The sequence below is a fragment of the Ixodes scapularis genome, unplaced genomic scaffold, assembly GCF_016920785.2.
Source record: "Ixodes scapularis isolate PalLabHiFi unplaced genomic scaffold, ASM1692078v2 PGA_scaffold3__209_contigs__length_174095766, whole genome shotgun sequence".
NCBI classification, from domain to species: Eukaryota; Metazoa; Arthropoda; class Arachnida; order Ixodida; family Ixodidae; genus Ixodes; species Ixodes scapularis.
The window spans coordinates 146,968,779-146,985,274 of NW_024609868.1; the positions used below are offsets into that span (position 1 = coordinate 146,968,779).

Here is a 16,496-nt window from a genome sequence, read left to right on the forward strand (position 1 = left end):
GACACTCTTACACTCCAGACAAAGGACATAAAACATTATGAAATTCAGAAATAGAGCGCAGAGAAAAACGAAACATGGAAGTTTGTTTCACAGTTCGATGTCGTATACAAAAAAATATTGTTTAAAAATGTCTATGCGTGCATCAGTGGTGGTGAGAACTTTTGAAATAATTTAACGCTCTGAGTCGTAGGTTCTCCGCTTTAAATATTGATCACTGCCAAGTTTCTAGAGCTTGTTATAAATTTCGAAAACCAATTTCAGCCTCTGGCAGGTTCTTCTGTTCTTTAGACGTTGAGAGCCCGCCTGTCCATTCGGCGCTGCGACTGATATGTCGTCGTCCTAAAGTCTGTTTTGAATTGATCTTTACTTTGTAGTTGTAACCCCCTTCTTTGTGCGTTGCCCCACAACATATTTGGGCGACTAAGCAGGAAATTTAAGAAATCAAGTGAAACCTTTTTTTTTTTTTTTGACAAAGGGCAGTTGCAGGCAACGTAAGCTGGCGTTGAATACATCGTTTTGCATATTTGACGATACTTAAAATGACATGAAGGGTTGGTAAAAGCGTGTAAACAAAATTTCTGAGTGGTGACCTGTAGGAATGTTTGATCGTTTTCCACTCAAATAAATGATTTTGCGCTTGCTGAACGGAACTGATTTATACAGTTTACGTAGTCGTCGTTAAACCGACCTGATTTGCTCTCTAGCAATATTCAATGAATACCAGATGGTTTACTCGGGTGTGTGGACAACACAACACATTCTTTTTAAAGGGAACGACTCCTGGCCATTGGGATCGTTGTCTCTTCCTAGAATTATCTGCGCCTACACGACGCGTTGAGCTTCTGGTAACGTCTTGAGTGATGAAATTCTTGGGATAAAACAGCTGAGGCAAACATTGTAACATATCGCAGCCAGCAAAGGCGTGTTTTGGCGAAGAGATATCAGCGACAATATCTGTGGACCTGCCAGGTGCTCGTATTGCTCAATATCTAAGTAATCATGCTTCGCCCGAGGGTACAAATACGACTTTCAAAATTGCAACATAAGCATTCCTTCAGCAGTCCACGGTAAGGACGTTTTATCTAACGTGTTACAGGATATAAAAATAAGACCTGCATTACGGAAATACCTTAAAGCAGATGCTTAACAAAACACTGTTCAATAAATAACCAGAGCATGCATCGTTCTCAAATTTACTACTCCGTTTCCACGTTCCGGATCTCTAATTTCTCAACTAACAAACGAAGTTGTGCATTCGGCTCCTTAGTTTAAATTTACTAACACACAGCTAACAAGTCAATAAATTGACTGAGCCAATAATAAACATGAATGATGCTTTGCTGCAACAGGTAATAGAAACTTTCATACAAAAAGAAATAATATTTCATTTAATTTTTTTCCAAAAGAAAAATGAAATAGGTTAAATTTGTGGAGAGCTTGGCAGCCTTAAACATTTTTGCTAAACTTTATCACTTCTCTTTTGGAACGGATATAGTGAAAGCCTGAAAGTGTTTAGTGATGAGATTAACATCACTATTTTCATTGTATTAAAATATATACTGAAATATGCATCTCGAAAGGTGACGGCACTAGGAGAAAACATGGCGGCCCTGAGATTCACGTTATTTGCCCTTTTGGGTGAGTTTCTGCTACACATTTTTTTATATACTCACAACTGCTCAAGATGGAGGAGACCTCGCGCATATACGGTAGTAGATGAGTACCACTTTATGTCAAAAAGTTTGCGTTATCTTAGAAACTAATAAATATTGTAGATTTTTTTTTAAACCTTGAAAAAATGAATATTTTGATGTAGCATACTGGAAGGAAGAGGTGTTGTGAAAAACGGTAAAGCTGCACGCGATAAAAGAAAAAGTGGCTTCGGTGTCTCGCTTTTCTACAAGAATGTATTGTCCTTTTAGTGATGGTACTTCTTCGAGCTCTAACTCTCCAATAATAAGAGACGAAAACGCAGTCGCTTAAATACAGTCTGGCGCATGGTCCTTGAGTGAAAAACGCCACGCTCTCGCGTGACATACCCTGCTAATGGGTACGTTGTTATCAGCAGAATGTACACTCCCAGAAAGAGGGGATGTGGTTTACTTACGTCCCTTGTCCGAGATATGACACCTCAAAAACTACAATTCGACGTTCGGTCCTCTGTCCGCGCTACCGACTTTTACGAGCAGCTTAATAGTCGACTGATACAACTTATTCAAATAGCTAATGTTCGCATTAAAGACTGCATGAAAACACTCAAACTTCTGTTGGCCCTGACCCCTGCTGCGAAACCTCAGTGTAATTTGTTGTTGTTGTCTTTGACACGTACACTGGCTATTTTGTAAGGTTATATCACACGGCTAACAAGCCGCTTGTAAAAGTTGGTATCTTCAGTTCAACGTCGGTGGACTTAACGTCGAAATATAGTTTTGAGGTGTTATACATGAGACAAAGGGTGTAGGTACTACACCCCCTATTTCTGAGAGTGTACCTGTTTGTGAGCAACTGTAAAAAGCGGCGCAGTTTCGTTTTTTTTTTTTTTTTGTCTGTAACGCGCATACCGGGTTCCTCTGACAACTGGGCGTCTGCGTAACATTTCCGCCGTTTTAGCTACTTTCGGCTTATTGTCCAGCCGCTTCAGGGATATTAATTCACTCATCGGGTTGCCTGTGTGAGATCTGTCCAATAGTTCTGATCGAAGTTCGTGATTACCGGTGCGTCACACGAACACCATTACTAAAGCATCTACAATAAAAATATGCTTAAACAATCTTGTTTTTTTTTTTTTTCAGCCGTATCGGTTGCATCTGCAGGATACTTTCACATTGAGGATAAACCAGGTTAGTGAAGGAAGAAAAAAGATACCTCGGTTTAATTTTTTCCCAAGAATTGTGGCATATGGGATTAAGAGGTTGTGTGACCAACACGTTAAGGTAGGTAAATGTGCACGCCATTCAACGTGGTATCGATAAAATCCACAGTACCTACTCCATAAACATTGCCTCTTGGGACTAGGTTCTTTTCATCTAAGCTACTGAATGTTTTTAGAGTACCGCGCTCTAGCGTCCTCTTTAACTGGATTATCTAGTCAATTAAACTTTCTGATTAGCCGATGTCGGCCATCTTGAAGAAAAAAATTAAACAGATAAGCTATGCAGTCAAAAATGTTTATGCGGGAGCTTTGAACACCTGGCATATTGTGATTGATAGGATGGTGATGGTCACGTTGACTTTCGTTGATGTCGCCAACCTGCCAAAGTTGGAATTTGACCAGGTTCGATTTTCTCGAACTTTTAACGCAAAGTTGAACAGAACGGTTAAAAGACGCGAAGAAACAAAAACACACGTATGACACGGACAGGCGCCATCCGTGACGTACGTGTGTCTTTTTTTCGTCCTGTTTGTTCGCGCCTTTTAACCTTTTAATCGATATGAACCAACTAGCCCCAACCAAAGTTTTATTTCAGCAGCACATTCACTGCCGTTCGACTTTTATGCACATGTGCGGAATTTGAGAACGAGCTGACGCCACCTGGCGGAGGAGCGTAAGAAACTAACTAAATTAAAATAGTAAAGGTGCGTTTCTCTTATTTTATTAACATTCGTAATCATTACTTATACTTTGATTTTGAAATAAATTACCGTGTAAATTGATTTTTCTCCGAAATTGGTCAATTTTGCGTACAAGTCGGACAACACTGTTCAAAAGTTGAACTTCGTCCAAGTTTGCGGCAAGTTCGACGAGAATTCGGCTAACGAGTCGAACCTCCGGTGCGATAAAAGTTCGCGACATCCCCTAGTATAAACCAAGCAGGCAGCCCGTATTTCAGTACGCGGACGCTAAAGCGTTTTCCTACTGAAAACAGGCTGGAGCGCTTTCTGCGAAGAACTTTTTGCGTTTGAGCGTGACCGACTGGATTATGATTGTTTATGACTGCTTGCGACGAGAGGCATTTAAGAGGGACGAGGGGAGGGGGTTGTCGACCGGTTCCCCTAAGCTCTTCAAAGTCAACTTATTTTTAATGAAAAGAAGGACATACATCAGCCTTTTTAGAGAGAAATATTCAGATTTTGGTGATATAGCATATATTAGGTTAACAAAATAGGTCTGGGCAACGCTTCGCTCATGACGTCACATTCGTCTGTGACGTCATCTCTCTGCAACCTCCCCCTCCCTTCCCAAGCCTGCCCATAAATCTGTCCCTGAATGGCGTGCAATGCGAAGAACGCAAAGGGTCGTGACGCAGTTGGCTACACTGAAACGCAGATGTCTGGACCAGCCTTTACTTCAACTTTTTTTTTTCTTTATAAATTCACGCATTGATCCTGATATGATCGGTGGGGTGACTAAAGGTTTGCCAGAGGTGCAAAAAGCTGTCAGTTTAAGAATACGTGAACCTCTGTTTGCGGTCGGAGGCTCAAATTGCATCCGAAAACAAAAGTCATATTTTGTACTCGCTTAAACCTAGAGCTCTTATGAGGAAACTAAAAGAGTGCTAAGCAAATCTAGGCATAGTCGGCGTCCTCAGAATGCCAAAATTACGATACAGCGAGTATTTCTCTCTCGAAATGTAAACAAGGATCGCGACGCGACGCTTTCGCTAAAAGGGGGTGATTCGTGACCGTTGAATACGTTTTAGTAGGGAACAATGCTGCATATGATCCTAAATTTTATTTTCTTTAGGACACTTGGAGCGCATAGATTGAGTTAACGCCTTTAAATGGCGATCACAATGTCCTCTTTACTACCCCTTGAGCTTTTTCAGGTTCTTCGTGAAACAATACTTGAAATCTGAAACCGGTTATTTTGGAGAATGGAACTATAGTCACAAACAAATGGACTTAGCAAGATTTAAAATTCGTCTTAATTTAAACGCAATTTAAAGTACTCTCGATAACGTAGCATAAATGGAAATGGCGGAGGTTGTGACCTTCAATACGTGCCGGGCTACCTGGAGGCCGCTTAAACTGCGGAGTGGAGAGCGAGAATACGAGGAGGTGCACGCCCAACGTCTCCTCGATAAGAAAGGTAAAAAGCCGTAGTGCTGAAGATTCCCGCTTCACTAAAGAAGACCTCCGTAGGGAACAGGCTGGGCACAAGGAGTGTTGCGGCAGCGTTCGGCTTAGACTCGTGTTCTCACTGATTCAGCACGAGTAGACCGATCTCACTAAGTGTTCGGCGTATGCGTGACGCCGACATAAGTTCCATAAGTTTAGTTCACGGGAGGCTGACGGCAGTGCATGAGAGGGCTTGTGCTGTCTCGTGCTTTGCACGCCAAGAGCGCCCAGCGGGGTTGTCGCGCGTGCAAAAGGGCTAAAGTTCCCTCGATGCACTGCGGCAGCGGTGGCTAGTCAAACTGGCTAGTGAGGTTGGTCTGTTCCATCAGCAGAACTTTTTACGATGAAGCTCTGTATGGCTAGGATTCCGGACATTTCTCGTGTGCAGTGATTGAAGACACAGCCTTCTTTATACTGGCTAAGCCTGGCAGATCGCCGCGAGAAGCAGCCGCCGGAATTGAAAAGGTGGAGCAGCAGACAACGGATGAGAGGAGAACCACTTGACTTGCGCCCCGCTGCGGCGAGACGCCAAAACACTCTTCTCCCGAGCGATGGAATGTCTTCGCGTTCCTCGCGCTATCGCTTCTTTTCTCGTCGGGTTTGAAAACCATGTTTCGGGTCCTCGCCGCTGCAAATGCTGTGCGCTGATGTCCAGATTGCCCGAGAAATGGCTTTGATGCTCTGCTCTACCAGATCATCGCTCCCCAAATCTGCCACCGGACACTCTATGGCTCCGTCGTCGAACTAGGAGGCTATGCTTTATTCTTTATTCATGAAAAACCCGCAGCGCCTATACAGGCATTATTGCAGGGGGGCACAATGCATTAAAAAAGAGGTCCACATTCTCGCGGCACACCACTTCTGCCGGCAATGAATTCCATTCCGCAATGGTTCGTGCAAAAAAAGAGTGTTTCATAATGTTTGTCCTGGAGAAGTACGGCTGAACCTTATAACAATGGTCTGTACGAGCAGAACGGTAAGATGGGGAATGCAGAAACTTTGCAGCACAAATTCCTGTTTGGTTGTGATAAATCGAGTAAAAGAATTTGAGGCGCAGCCTTTTACGACGTTCATTTAAATGCACCCATCCCAGTTCCTTTTTCATTTCAGTGGTGCTACTGAAACGATCGTATCTTCCCAGGACAAACCGAGCAGCAACAGATTGAATACGTTCTATAGCACTGATACGAACCTGGTAAGACGGATCCCACACATGACAAGCGTACTCTAATATCGGTCTAACATACGCTTTATACGCTGCCTCCTTAAGCTCTTTGCTTACATGTTTAAGGTTGCGCTGTAAAAAATTTAAAGCCCTGCCTGCCCTGGAAACAACACTGTTCACTTGAGCTGTCCATGTTCCGTCTTCAGAAAATATAACACCCTAATATTTATAAGATGGCTCAATGCTAATATTTTCATTTTTAATGGAGTACTGATGAGTCAATTTATTATGTTTTCTAGTGAAACACACATGAACACACTTACTATCGTTCAATGACATCTTATTGTTACTAGACCATGATTCAATTCGTTTAACATCTCTCATAAGCTGTGTGAAATCCGTATCACCAGACACTGCGTTGTACAATGCACAATCATCGGCAAATAGACGTATTTTTGATTCAGTTCCTCGGGAAATATCATTAATATAAATGAGAAAGAGGAGCGGTCCCAACACAGACCCCTGTGGCACGCCAGATGTTACAAAAACACGACCCGAACATGTCCCATTTACCACAACCTGTTGCTGCCTTGAAGCTAGGTAATCTCTTAACCAGTGCATCACATTATTATCAATATTTAAAACTTCAAGTTTCTGCAGTAAAACCGAATGAGAGACAGTATCAAATGCTTTCTTGATAGCTAAAAATATACAATCAACTTGACCTCTATTATCAAATACTGTGGCAATATCGTGATAAAACTCGATTAACTGCGTCGTACATGAAAAACCTTATCGGAACCCATGCTGTTGATCATTCAGAAAGCCGATCAAAACAAGGTGCTTCATTAACGCCGAGTACAAAACATGTTCAACAATTTTACAGCACACTGGGGTAAGCGAGATCGGCCTGTAGTTCGAAACAATACCTTTAGATCCGCCCTTTAAAACTGGCACGACATTGGCTATTTTCCAATCATCAGGTAGTTGTCCCTCCTGTATCGACTTAGAAAAAATGACAAAAAGATATTTCGCTACTCCACTCGAACAATACTTTAACACCCTAGGGGAGATACCATCAGGACCAGTAGCTTTAGATTCATCAATATTAACAAGCAATTTATTGATTCCATTAATGGAGAACTCAACCTGCGGCATGCCAACATACTGGTCGCTGACCATCTGTAGGGAAACATTTTCATCGGGAAGGAATACTGACTTAAAGAAATCATTAAATAATGTAGCTTTATCATAATCATTTGTTACTACAAACCCTTCATGCTGCATTTGACTGGGGGGCCCAAGTTTATCTTTACCGCACCGTTTCATAAATTTCCAAAACTTCTTCTTGTTGTTGCTTTGCAGGTCTAAAGTTAAACCTTGAAAGAAGGTCCTCTGGCACTCTCTCAGTTTTTTCTTATATTGTGACGTTAGGTCCCGCAGTTTACAAAAGTTATCCTCAGATTTATTTTTGCAGTACCTTGTAAAGTATCATGCAAATTAGCTCACCAGTAATCCATGGTTTCTCCCTCTTTTTCAGTTTACTGCTTAATGTACTAGGTACATGAGCGTCCATGAGAGTAAGAATTCTTTCCTTAAACGTTAGCCACAAATTATTAACGCCTTATGTCGTCTGCAATACATTCAAACGACAAGAAACTGTTCTCAAGATTCATTGAGATCTTCGCATAATCCCCTTTGTCAAAAAAGACTATGCTCTCACCGCCGCACGCACTGCCCGTGCACGCCTTCCCCGTGTAAAAGATTCGAAGTAACTAACCAAAATAAAACGTTGACTAACGCGTGTGCAATATGCCATTTGGTTTTATCCTTTTGCTTTAGAACAGTTACCGCTGCAGACGCCGGCACGTGCGGCGCGTGGAACACCATTCCCTGCGTTCTCCTTAGGGTTGTTCGTTTTCGGGTAAAAATCGATTTCACCGATTTTTACACCCCGAGCATGTTTCAGAAGAATCAGGTGAAACCTGATTTCTCCCCGAATTCCAAAACCAGATAACCAACCTATTTATTTTTACGCCGCACGGAGTTTGCGGTACACACACGCTACCTACCCTACATCGGGACAACAATGACCTATAGTTCATTTCGCAAGCTGCGTGCAGCACTGTGGACGCTACACGACTCTCAACCAACCGCCCAACGGGCGTGCCTAACTCACCGTGACGTTCTACGGAGGCCGGCTGAGGAAAAGCGACAATAGGCGTTGGGGCTTCGGAGAGACATTTCCGTCCCCCCGCTGTGCAGGTGGAACTACCTCGGCACGCCACGTAGCTTCGGCCCTGGTGCACGCAGCTTGTGAAATGCACTATCTATCTATCCCCCTTCGACCGCTGAGGTGTTGACACCCTGTAGGATCTCTCGGGCATGGGCATCTCGCTGGCGTCCAACCTTTCTTACGAACAACGTCCGAGCCAGTCAGTCGCGTAAACAGATCGGGAAAACTTAACAGGTTTAGTCCATAGCGAAGTATCTGATCGAAGACGACTTTCCCTCAAACGGTCGGGGTTTGTGTTGACATCTGAGTGAGAGGAGGATTTCGCAGGTGGTACTTCCTTTGAAGCAACCGACGGCAACCGGAGCTGGAAAACCCTGATGTCCCCCTGATTCCCAGCATGAAACAGACCCCTAATTTTAATGCGTTAGCGTTAAAAAGCTCGTATTACGCTCCGACAAAAAAAAAAAAAAAAAAAAAAAAAGAACGAATGTAGTATTGAGTACATTTGTATGTTTAACCCGAAAAAACCCGAATTTCGGAATGTGTCCACAAAAAACCCGATTTTCCTCCGATTATCAGCTTGAAAAATAGCACCCGATTTTTACCCCCCGAATTCAAAAATATATAAAACCCGAAAACGAACAACCCTAATTATCTTTGATGCTTAGGTAATTTAGCAATAGGTCTATTCAGTAGATCAGTTATTAATAGGTACTATTTTCAAGATCAGGAGACTCTTAGGTAGACAATAAAGGTTTTTCAAACATTTGCCGCTGTGCGACCGCGCCGGCCATGTCTACACTCGCAGCGCCCTCCCTTTCTCGTCGTTCCGAGCGCTTGCGTGCCTATTTTCCTTTGCTTCCGCTCTCCCGGGGTGGCGGCCCTGTCGCGCGTGTCTAGTTTCCTCGGGCTCCTCGGTGTGGGTCTGTGTCGTGCGCTAAAGGGCTTCACTGCTCATCCACTTTTGCAGGGTGGAATTGCTCTTGAATTTTCATTTCAAGGGAAGGGTGGGGGAAAACCTTTTTTTTTTTTTTTTCGTTGGTGTAGAGTATGCCATTTTTGGCTAAATGGGAGCAACCGAGGGTTTACGGGGCTTAATGATCACTGTGGCGAGCCACGACTGGATACTCTTGTCTTTTAGTAGGATCGGAGTACTTTGGTCGTATTATTTCGCTTTCATGGACGGAAATAAGAGTACCGTCAGACTGTCAACTCTGACTGTGTCGCTTTTATGGTCACGATGGCTTCGAGCTTCCGCCGGGCTTGCCACACATACGATCGAGCTTGTCGTGTCGTTCACGGGTGCTAATTTTCTAGTAATGACGTCACAAGTAGAAAGCAGAAAGTCACAGTCAAACTGCTCGTGCATCGTACAAAGGTATTCGACGCGGACACGATGACATCTGCGAACACGAGTGAATTTAAAGCATGTTTTTTGTGTGTGTGTGTTTTTTTATGATCAATACGACGGGACCGTAATACAACGAAAAAAAAATACGGAGTTTTAGCAGACCGTTTTCGCTCCATGGAAAGCGGATTCGCCATTGCGCATGCGCAGCCGGGATTTCAGCGTCATCTCCACCTCGCCGTTTTATGAAGCGTGTTTTACTCAGTAAAGTTTGAGTAAATGGTGTTTTTTCTGGAAGGGCATTCGAACTGGGAGGTCGTCACTTGGAAGCCTGCTTGGGAGCACGCTTGGCCGGTATTAACCCCGCTGCACAAAGATGGCCGCGCACACTTGGTTTGAAACGGCCTCCCTAGAAAATGTTTCAGGGTGGTCGAGCACCTCTGGCTGCTTCGGAAGATCGCCGGCCGCAATCCTTTCGCGGCCCCTGGACGGTGGGAGCAGGTGCTGCCTTCTTGAAGCCAGCGGGCGCGATTTGTCTACGCGAGCGGTCCGTGAACGGACTTAAATTTTGTTGGGCTACTTGTTGAGCTACTGTGAGTGTGAAACATGTCTTTAATATGGAAAGGAGGATCACCTGCCTTGGCCGAGTAGGTCTTAAGCAGGAGGGGTAGGGTTATTTGGGTTGGGGGGGCTACGTTGTTTTACTTTGTTTGCTAATTACTTTGTTTTACTTTTTTGCTAATTACTTTGTTTTACTTTGTTTGCTAAATTTGTTGGGCTACTAAATGAGCTCTTGTTCGTATGCTTCGCTTTGTGATGGGGTACCTTGGCGCTTGTGTACACTGCGCGACACCGTTAGCGCGAACAATCAATAGCCTGTTTTTTATGTTTTCATCTTAAATTCGAAGGGCTCCCACCTACCTATTAGTGTGAGAGAAAGCGTTTGTTTCCGGCACTAATCTGAGCGACAAAATTCGAGCGCTCTCGATAGCTGTCAAAGGAATAAACTGTAAATAAAGACGTGTTTATTCTGTTCGTGTTAACAGTGGCACGTAGTGTACGTATCTGCCTTGCGGGATGACATAAAACCACTTTGCTTCGCTACACTTATTTGTTTTTTAATTGCGTTTTTTTTTTGGCTTGAGCTTCTACATATATTTTTAGCCTTACTTGTGCTACGATGTTCGCTACAGGTGCAATGGAACGTCACGCAATACAGGCTACTTTTACAATGCTGAAGCCAACAGTAACACTTAAAAGTAAACATGTTCGACAGAAATCTGTCTGGTTTGGGGAACAATTAGAAAAAAAAAACTCAAACCAAAAGTTTAGAAACAAAGAGTTTTCAAAGTTTCGAGGTCGACTTGGCTCCTTCTTCAGGGGTGACTAAAATGGAAGGGGACAGCGCGAGCTTCGACCTCTCCTTCCTCCTCTACCGAGTTGATGTTTTGTGAACGTGACACGGGCCATGGACGTAAATAGATGGTAAAGCCCGAGGGACCTGTTAATGTTCCCCGGTGTGTTCTGGATATCCCGTACGAAAATGTCAGAGAAGGCCCTGATATATTTTATATACGGCCATATATGATACTATAAGCCGTCAGATATGGCCATATTCCGCCATATATGGGAGCAAATACGGTCATATTTCGCCGTATAGGTGGGCAAATACTGCCAGATGTGGCCATATAAGTGCGTAAATACGGTCTAATATCGCCATATACGCGTGCAAATATAGCCCCTGATAATGATATATGGGCCCGTTTCGGTCGTCCAAGCAATAAGTCATATGTACTCGCTTAGACGCTAGTTGATTGATCTATATTGCATGAGTCTCATGTAATTGGTTAACTATTGTTAACATCCTTAAAGTGAAGTTATTCCAGGTATTTGGACCAATTAATCAATTGCGCATATTGAAGATTTGAAGATAAGAGACAGAAACATTGCGCGGGCGCCTTACCGAAACCGCTAGCCTTGTACCTGCTCCACGAGTGGTAACTTTAGTGCACTTTTGCGCTTCTCACGCGCTGAAAAGTTTTCTGAAAATGACTGATTTATGGATTTTGGACGACGCTCCTCACTAACTGTAAAGTTAAGTAGTGAATTTCAATTAATTAGCCGACTTATCGCAAAGATTAGCCACCCAGATAATGTCCCCCTGGGCGTATAACTCACTCGCACAAACCGCATAAGTGTAGCTTTCATGACTTCATTTAAAAACGTATCTGCAAGAATAAAAAAAACACCCTGTACATGAAGGTTGCATTATTTGATTGGGGCATATCTGCCCTGATATGGGAGGCAGATATACCCTTATTTGGCAGACCCAGATATGTATATATAAAAAAATTGGGCAGATCTGGCTAGATAAGCCTTATATAAACTGACGTGCTTTATATGGCCAGATATGCCCAATTTTTTATATAACCATATTTCTTTTTACTTAAGTCCAGATTTGCTATTTTGTAAGAGATGCCGCGACTCCAAGAACAGGCGTTTTCGAATATGTGGCTCCGTGTCTATCACGTGCGCGTTCCCGAAGTCGATCTTATGATCAAAGACCTCACAATGTTCCGCGACGGGGCCGCTCGCGATCGAAATTGCGCACATCGTTCTGGTGCTACCGCATGCGTTCGGGAAAAGATTTAGTTTTACCGATGTAGGCGGCGGGGCACTCTGCACACGGTATCTTATAGACCACGCATTGTGCTTTCTCTTTTGGGAAGCGATCTTTCGGCCTTGGCATGAGCCGTCCCAATGTTGACAATGGCTTGTGCGCCACATGGATCCCTTCTTTTCCGAGCACACGCACCAGTGCCTCGCTCGTCCCTTTTCCATAGGCGCGCGATGTGGCCGGGCTGTGTGTCACCCGACGATCCATGGTTATTGCGCGTGCAGCACTGTCGACGGGCGACGCGTTGAACAAAACTCCTTGAATAACCGATTTTTTCAAGGTGAGCAAGTATGGTTTGTTTCTCCTTTCTTTTGTCTCTTTCCGAGGAGCAGATGGTCATGGCTCTAGACAAGAGAATAGAGACCACGTCAGTGGTCTCTACTCTCTTGTCTACTGCGGTCGACAAAGTACCATGTGGCTACTCCAGTCGACAAAGAACCATGCAAAACGTATCGTCACCGGGGACAGCAACTCTCTGCGCCGATGTGACGGTTGCTGAGATTTGAAGACCCGTTTGCAGAGCAGCAGGTCCTTCTGGCAGCGGGATTGCCTCCTATAGGATTCCTCTTCCACGTTGGCAATGTCCAACAGACCGCCTTTGGAGAGGAAGCCTCGACGCTTCCTGGCATGTGTGATACAAATTATAGGTTCGGTGTCTCTCCAGCTTTAATCTCCTTAGTAGAGGTATCCTTCCTTGAGAACAGCGGGAATTTATCGTGAAAGTGCTCTGCTAGCCTTGCACAACACTGTAGTCGTCGTATTAGGGTGTACTCGCAACGCGCAAACTTTCTTCTTTATTTTCTTTCATTTTTCTATTTCGAATACGTAAGTACATTGATATATCTCGTTTCACTTTTTAGTAGCAGAAGCTACAAGTAGGGCGCCTACATGTCTGTCTGTTCGAGGCTGAAGACATCCATTGTTGCACTGAATGTGCCAGCGCGTGACGCTCTCGCGCACTTCGTGCGTGACTTGGGCGGTAAAATGGCGTCTACGCATTAGCCAAAGCTGCGCGCTCGAGCTGAGTGACACCGGATTCCACGCACTTCAATATGCATAAAAAACTGATTGGACGGGAAAATGGCTGAGATGTTACCACTCAAGGAAAAGTGCGCCTGTGTATGAAAGCACTCTAGTTACAAGAGCAAGTGCCGGCCCTCCAGCGTCCCTGTCCAGCACGCGCGCTCGTGCAGTTTAAGTATCGTTTAGAGCAACAGGCTCGTGCTTCTACCTTCGTCTTTGCTCGCACACAAACAGTGGTGATGATTTTTATATTTTATAGCTTAATATTCTTTGGGTGTGTGCCTACACTCATTTTGTGTTTATTGTTCTTGCCTTCGTCCTTACTACCTTTACAAAAACGCCCCCCCCCCCCTTTCACTCTATTGCGGTTGTCGTTTAGTTTCTTTTTTTTAATTACTAGTACAATAAACGTTTATTCGTGTGGCTGTGTACGCGTTTTTTTTCGAACACTCTTGAAACGCTCTTACGCTGTAGAGAAACGGTCTGCTAAAACGCCTTTTTGGACCTCCGCTCTACGTTCCGGTGTAATGGGCCGCGTATGCGCAGTTTGGCACACCTCGGAGCGGAACGGAAAATGAAGACGCTCCAGTAGAACTCTCTAGTGTGTGCAGACTGTCTTCTGTATGACGTACTAGTAGTGTGACCAGCGTATAAGAGTACGCCACCGAAACATATCGTAGTTAATGCCCCAAAAATTTTAAGAGGGGGGGGGGGGGGGGGGCTGAAATGTCTTTAACAGTACGCCACCGAAACATCTCGTAGTTAATGCCCCCAAAATTTTAAGAGTGTGTGTGTGTGTGTTTGGGGGGAGGGGGGGCAAATGTTTCCAATGCAGCCTCCTCCGGACGCGTGTGGTTCGAGTCGAACACTGACGCAGCACTCGTGTCGAATTTTTGCTTTACGGTGACCTTCTTTAGCGACGTAGGAATATGCAGCACCAATACTAAAGGAGGTGCAGGCAGATCGGAGTGGGCCAAGGAGCCCCCTTCTCCACTGGCCAGTTTCATCAGGTTCCGGTCGCTCTTATAGGTGGCGCAGCATATATCGAAAGCCACGTGCTCCGCAGCTCGTGTTTTATTCGTGCAGTACTTGTAGAGGGACCCGGAGACATGTGCCTATTTTATTCTGCAGTAATTTTCCCCGGAAGTCGCCTTATTTTTATTAAACCTTCCACGTGCTTAGGAGACCTGGAGCAATTCCCGTCGCAGTTATCCACTCGACAAGTCTGACCTGAGGAAAATATGTATCTCAATCAAATTTCGGCCTTCCTCTCACCCGTCCACGTAACATTAGGGATATCAATTGAATTAACCGACTTCTTTTCTGTCCCAAGGGGAGCTAAGCTTGGCGTGTTCTTTTTCGAGGACGATATTAATCGTTCCAAAACGTAATGTGCAGCGTATATCTGTTGCCTAAGTCATACTATAATAGTTGACAAATAATACTAGTCAAAGAGAAACGATATAGTATGGGTGTTTATTCGTAGCAAATAAGGAAAACTTGAATCATTGAATCCTTTTCCTCTTCCAGGTCCACCGAATTGGGGCTGCCCCGAGTCGGAGATCGCGTGCTCGAACCACTGCTTCAGCATTGGGTACAGAGTGGGGGAATGCAGAAACTTCCCCTTCTTCACTGACTGCACGTGTCTTAATCCTATTTAGCCACGTTGCCCTCCTACATTTCAATAAAATGATTCCATGATGGTTCCTCCTGCTATGAATTTACAATGTTTTCTCTGCGTCGGATCCTGCGCCACCTCTTTTCCACGAAAGCGCAGCCATCTTGAATATCGTCACTTCTCGTATGCGACGAAACATCGTTTTGATCTCTCCACGTCGCAGGAAGGTGTTTACCAAAAAAAAAAAAAAAAATCGTGATAGTCACATATTCTTGTTCTGCCTGACGTATATTTCCACCCGTATTCCAGTTTTAAATGTTTTACCATTTTTTGTCCGGAATACCAGGGACGGAACCCACCTGACTGAGAACGACAGGAAGCAGAAAACGTGTGTATTCGCGTTAATAACGCCTGGACCTCTCTGTTTACATGTGCTATCTCTACGTCTGGAGGGGTGTATTTTCCCCGCAAGATACGCCGAGGCGCAAAACAAACGTGATATAAATTGCAGACGCTCCCCACGAAGGTGATGTCTTCTCAAAGAGCGATTTGGTTAGAGAATACTATCAGTTCCCGGTAAAACGGCACGTAATCCCTAGGACAATCATTGTCACGCCTTTTAAAATGTTTGAAATACCACCGGATGGATTAAGTATACGACTGCGTGGATTGCCTTCTGTTTTATGTATACCGGATGTTTCAGCGATTAAATAAATCCTACTATAATAGGGTGGCTGAGAGAAAAATATATATTGGTGGATTCTTAAACCGGGGTCACACTGCTTATACATCATACGAAAGAAAGTCTGCACACATCAGTGGTTCGAATGCCGCGTGCCAAGTTTCTCCTTGAACTCGTAGCCATGTGGCATTCGAAGCACGGATCTCATGGTGGCTTGCCTTCGAATTTGTAGGCAGACTGTCTTTTGTACTATGTATGGGCAGTGTGACCCCGTCTTTAAAAATTGCGTTAGCATTACACTTGGGAAACGCCACACACGTCCCCTTTTGGGTGATGCTGCTTTTGACCCATTGTATGTTTTGGCTTTTTCTTTTTGGCTTTCTCTTTTGCTTCCTCTATTTTTTGCTACATCTTTTGGGTGGCTTTGTTACGGGGTCAGTGTTAGCGTCTCCCAAAGATGGACGAGTGTGGGAATTAAAAAACAAAAAAAAGTCAAAGAATCTTTATTTTTTGTTGACGTCTAGAATGTCTACCTCGCGCCTGAACGGGCATAGACGAGGAGTTCATGCTCTCTCTGTCACGTCGGTCACGGGCTAGCTGTGATAGCGAAGTATCGCGGCCTCCTTTTGGGGGTCCGATGCGATCTATATCTAGCTCGGCTTGCCGCGTTTCGACCAGCCAAGCTAAGC

The 16,496-nt window shown here is 44.3% G+C and overlaps 1 protein-coding gene across 1 annotated transcript; it reads left to right on the forward strand.

Annotated features, from left to right (window-relative positions):
- The first annotated feature begins 1,310 nt into the window (after positions 1 to 1,310).
- On the forward strand, positions 1,311 to 15,227 carry LOC115332006 (hemocyte defensin Cg-Defh1-like). The gene is made up of 4 exons (XM_040222441.2): positions 1,311 to 1,349; positions 1,581 to 1,638; positions 2,793 to 2,840; positions 15,038 to 15,227. The coding sequence occupies exons 1-4, from the start codon at positions 1,326 to 1,328 to the stop codon at positions 15,166 to 15,168; spliced, it is 261 nt and encodes an 86-aa protein (XP_040078375.1). The 5' UTR covers positions 1,311 to 1,325; the 3' UTR covers positions 15,169 to 15,227.
- The last annotated feature ends 1,269 nt before the right edge of the window (positions 15,228 to 16,496 follow it).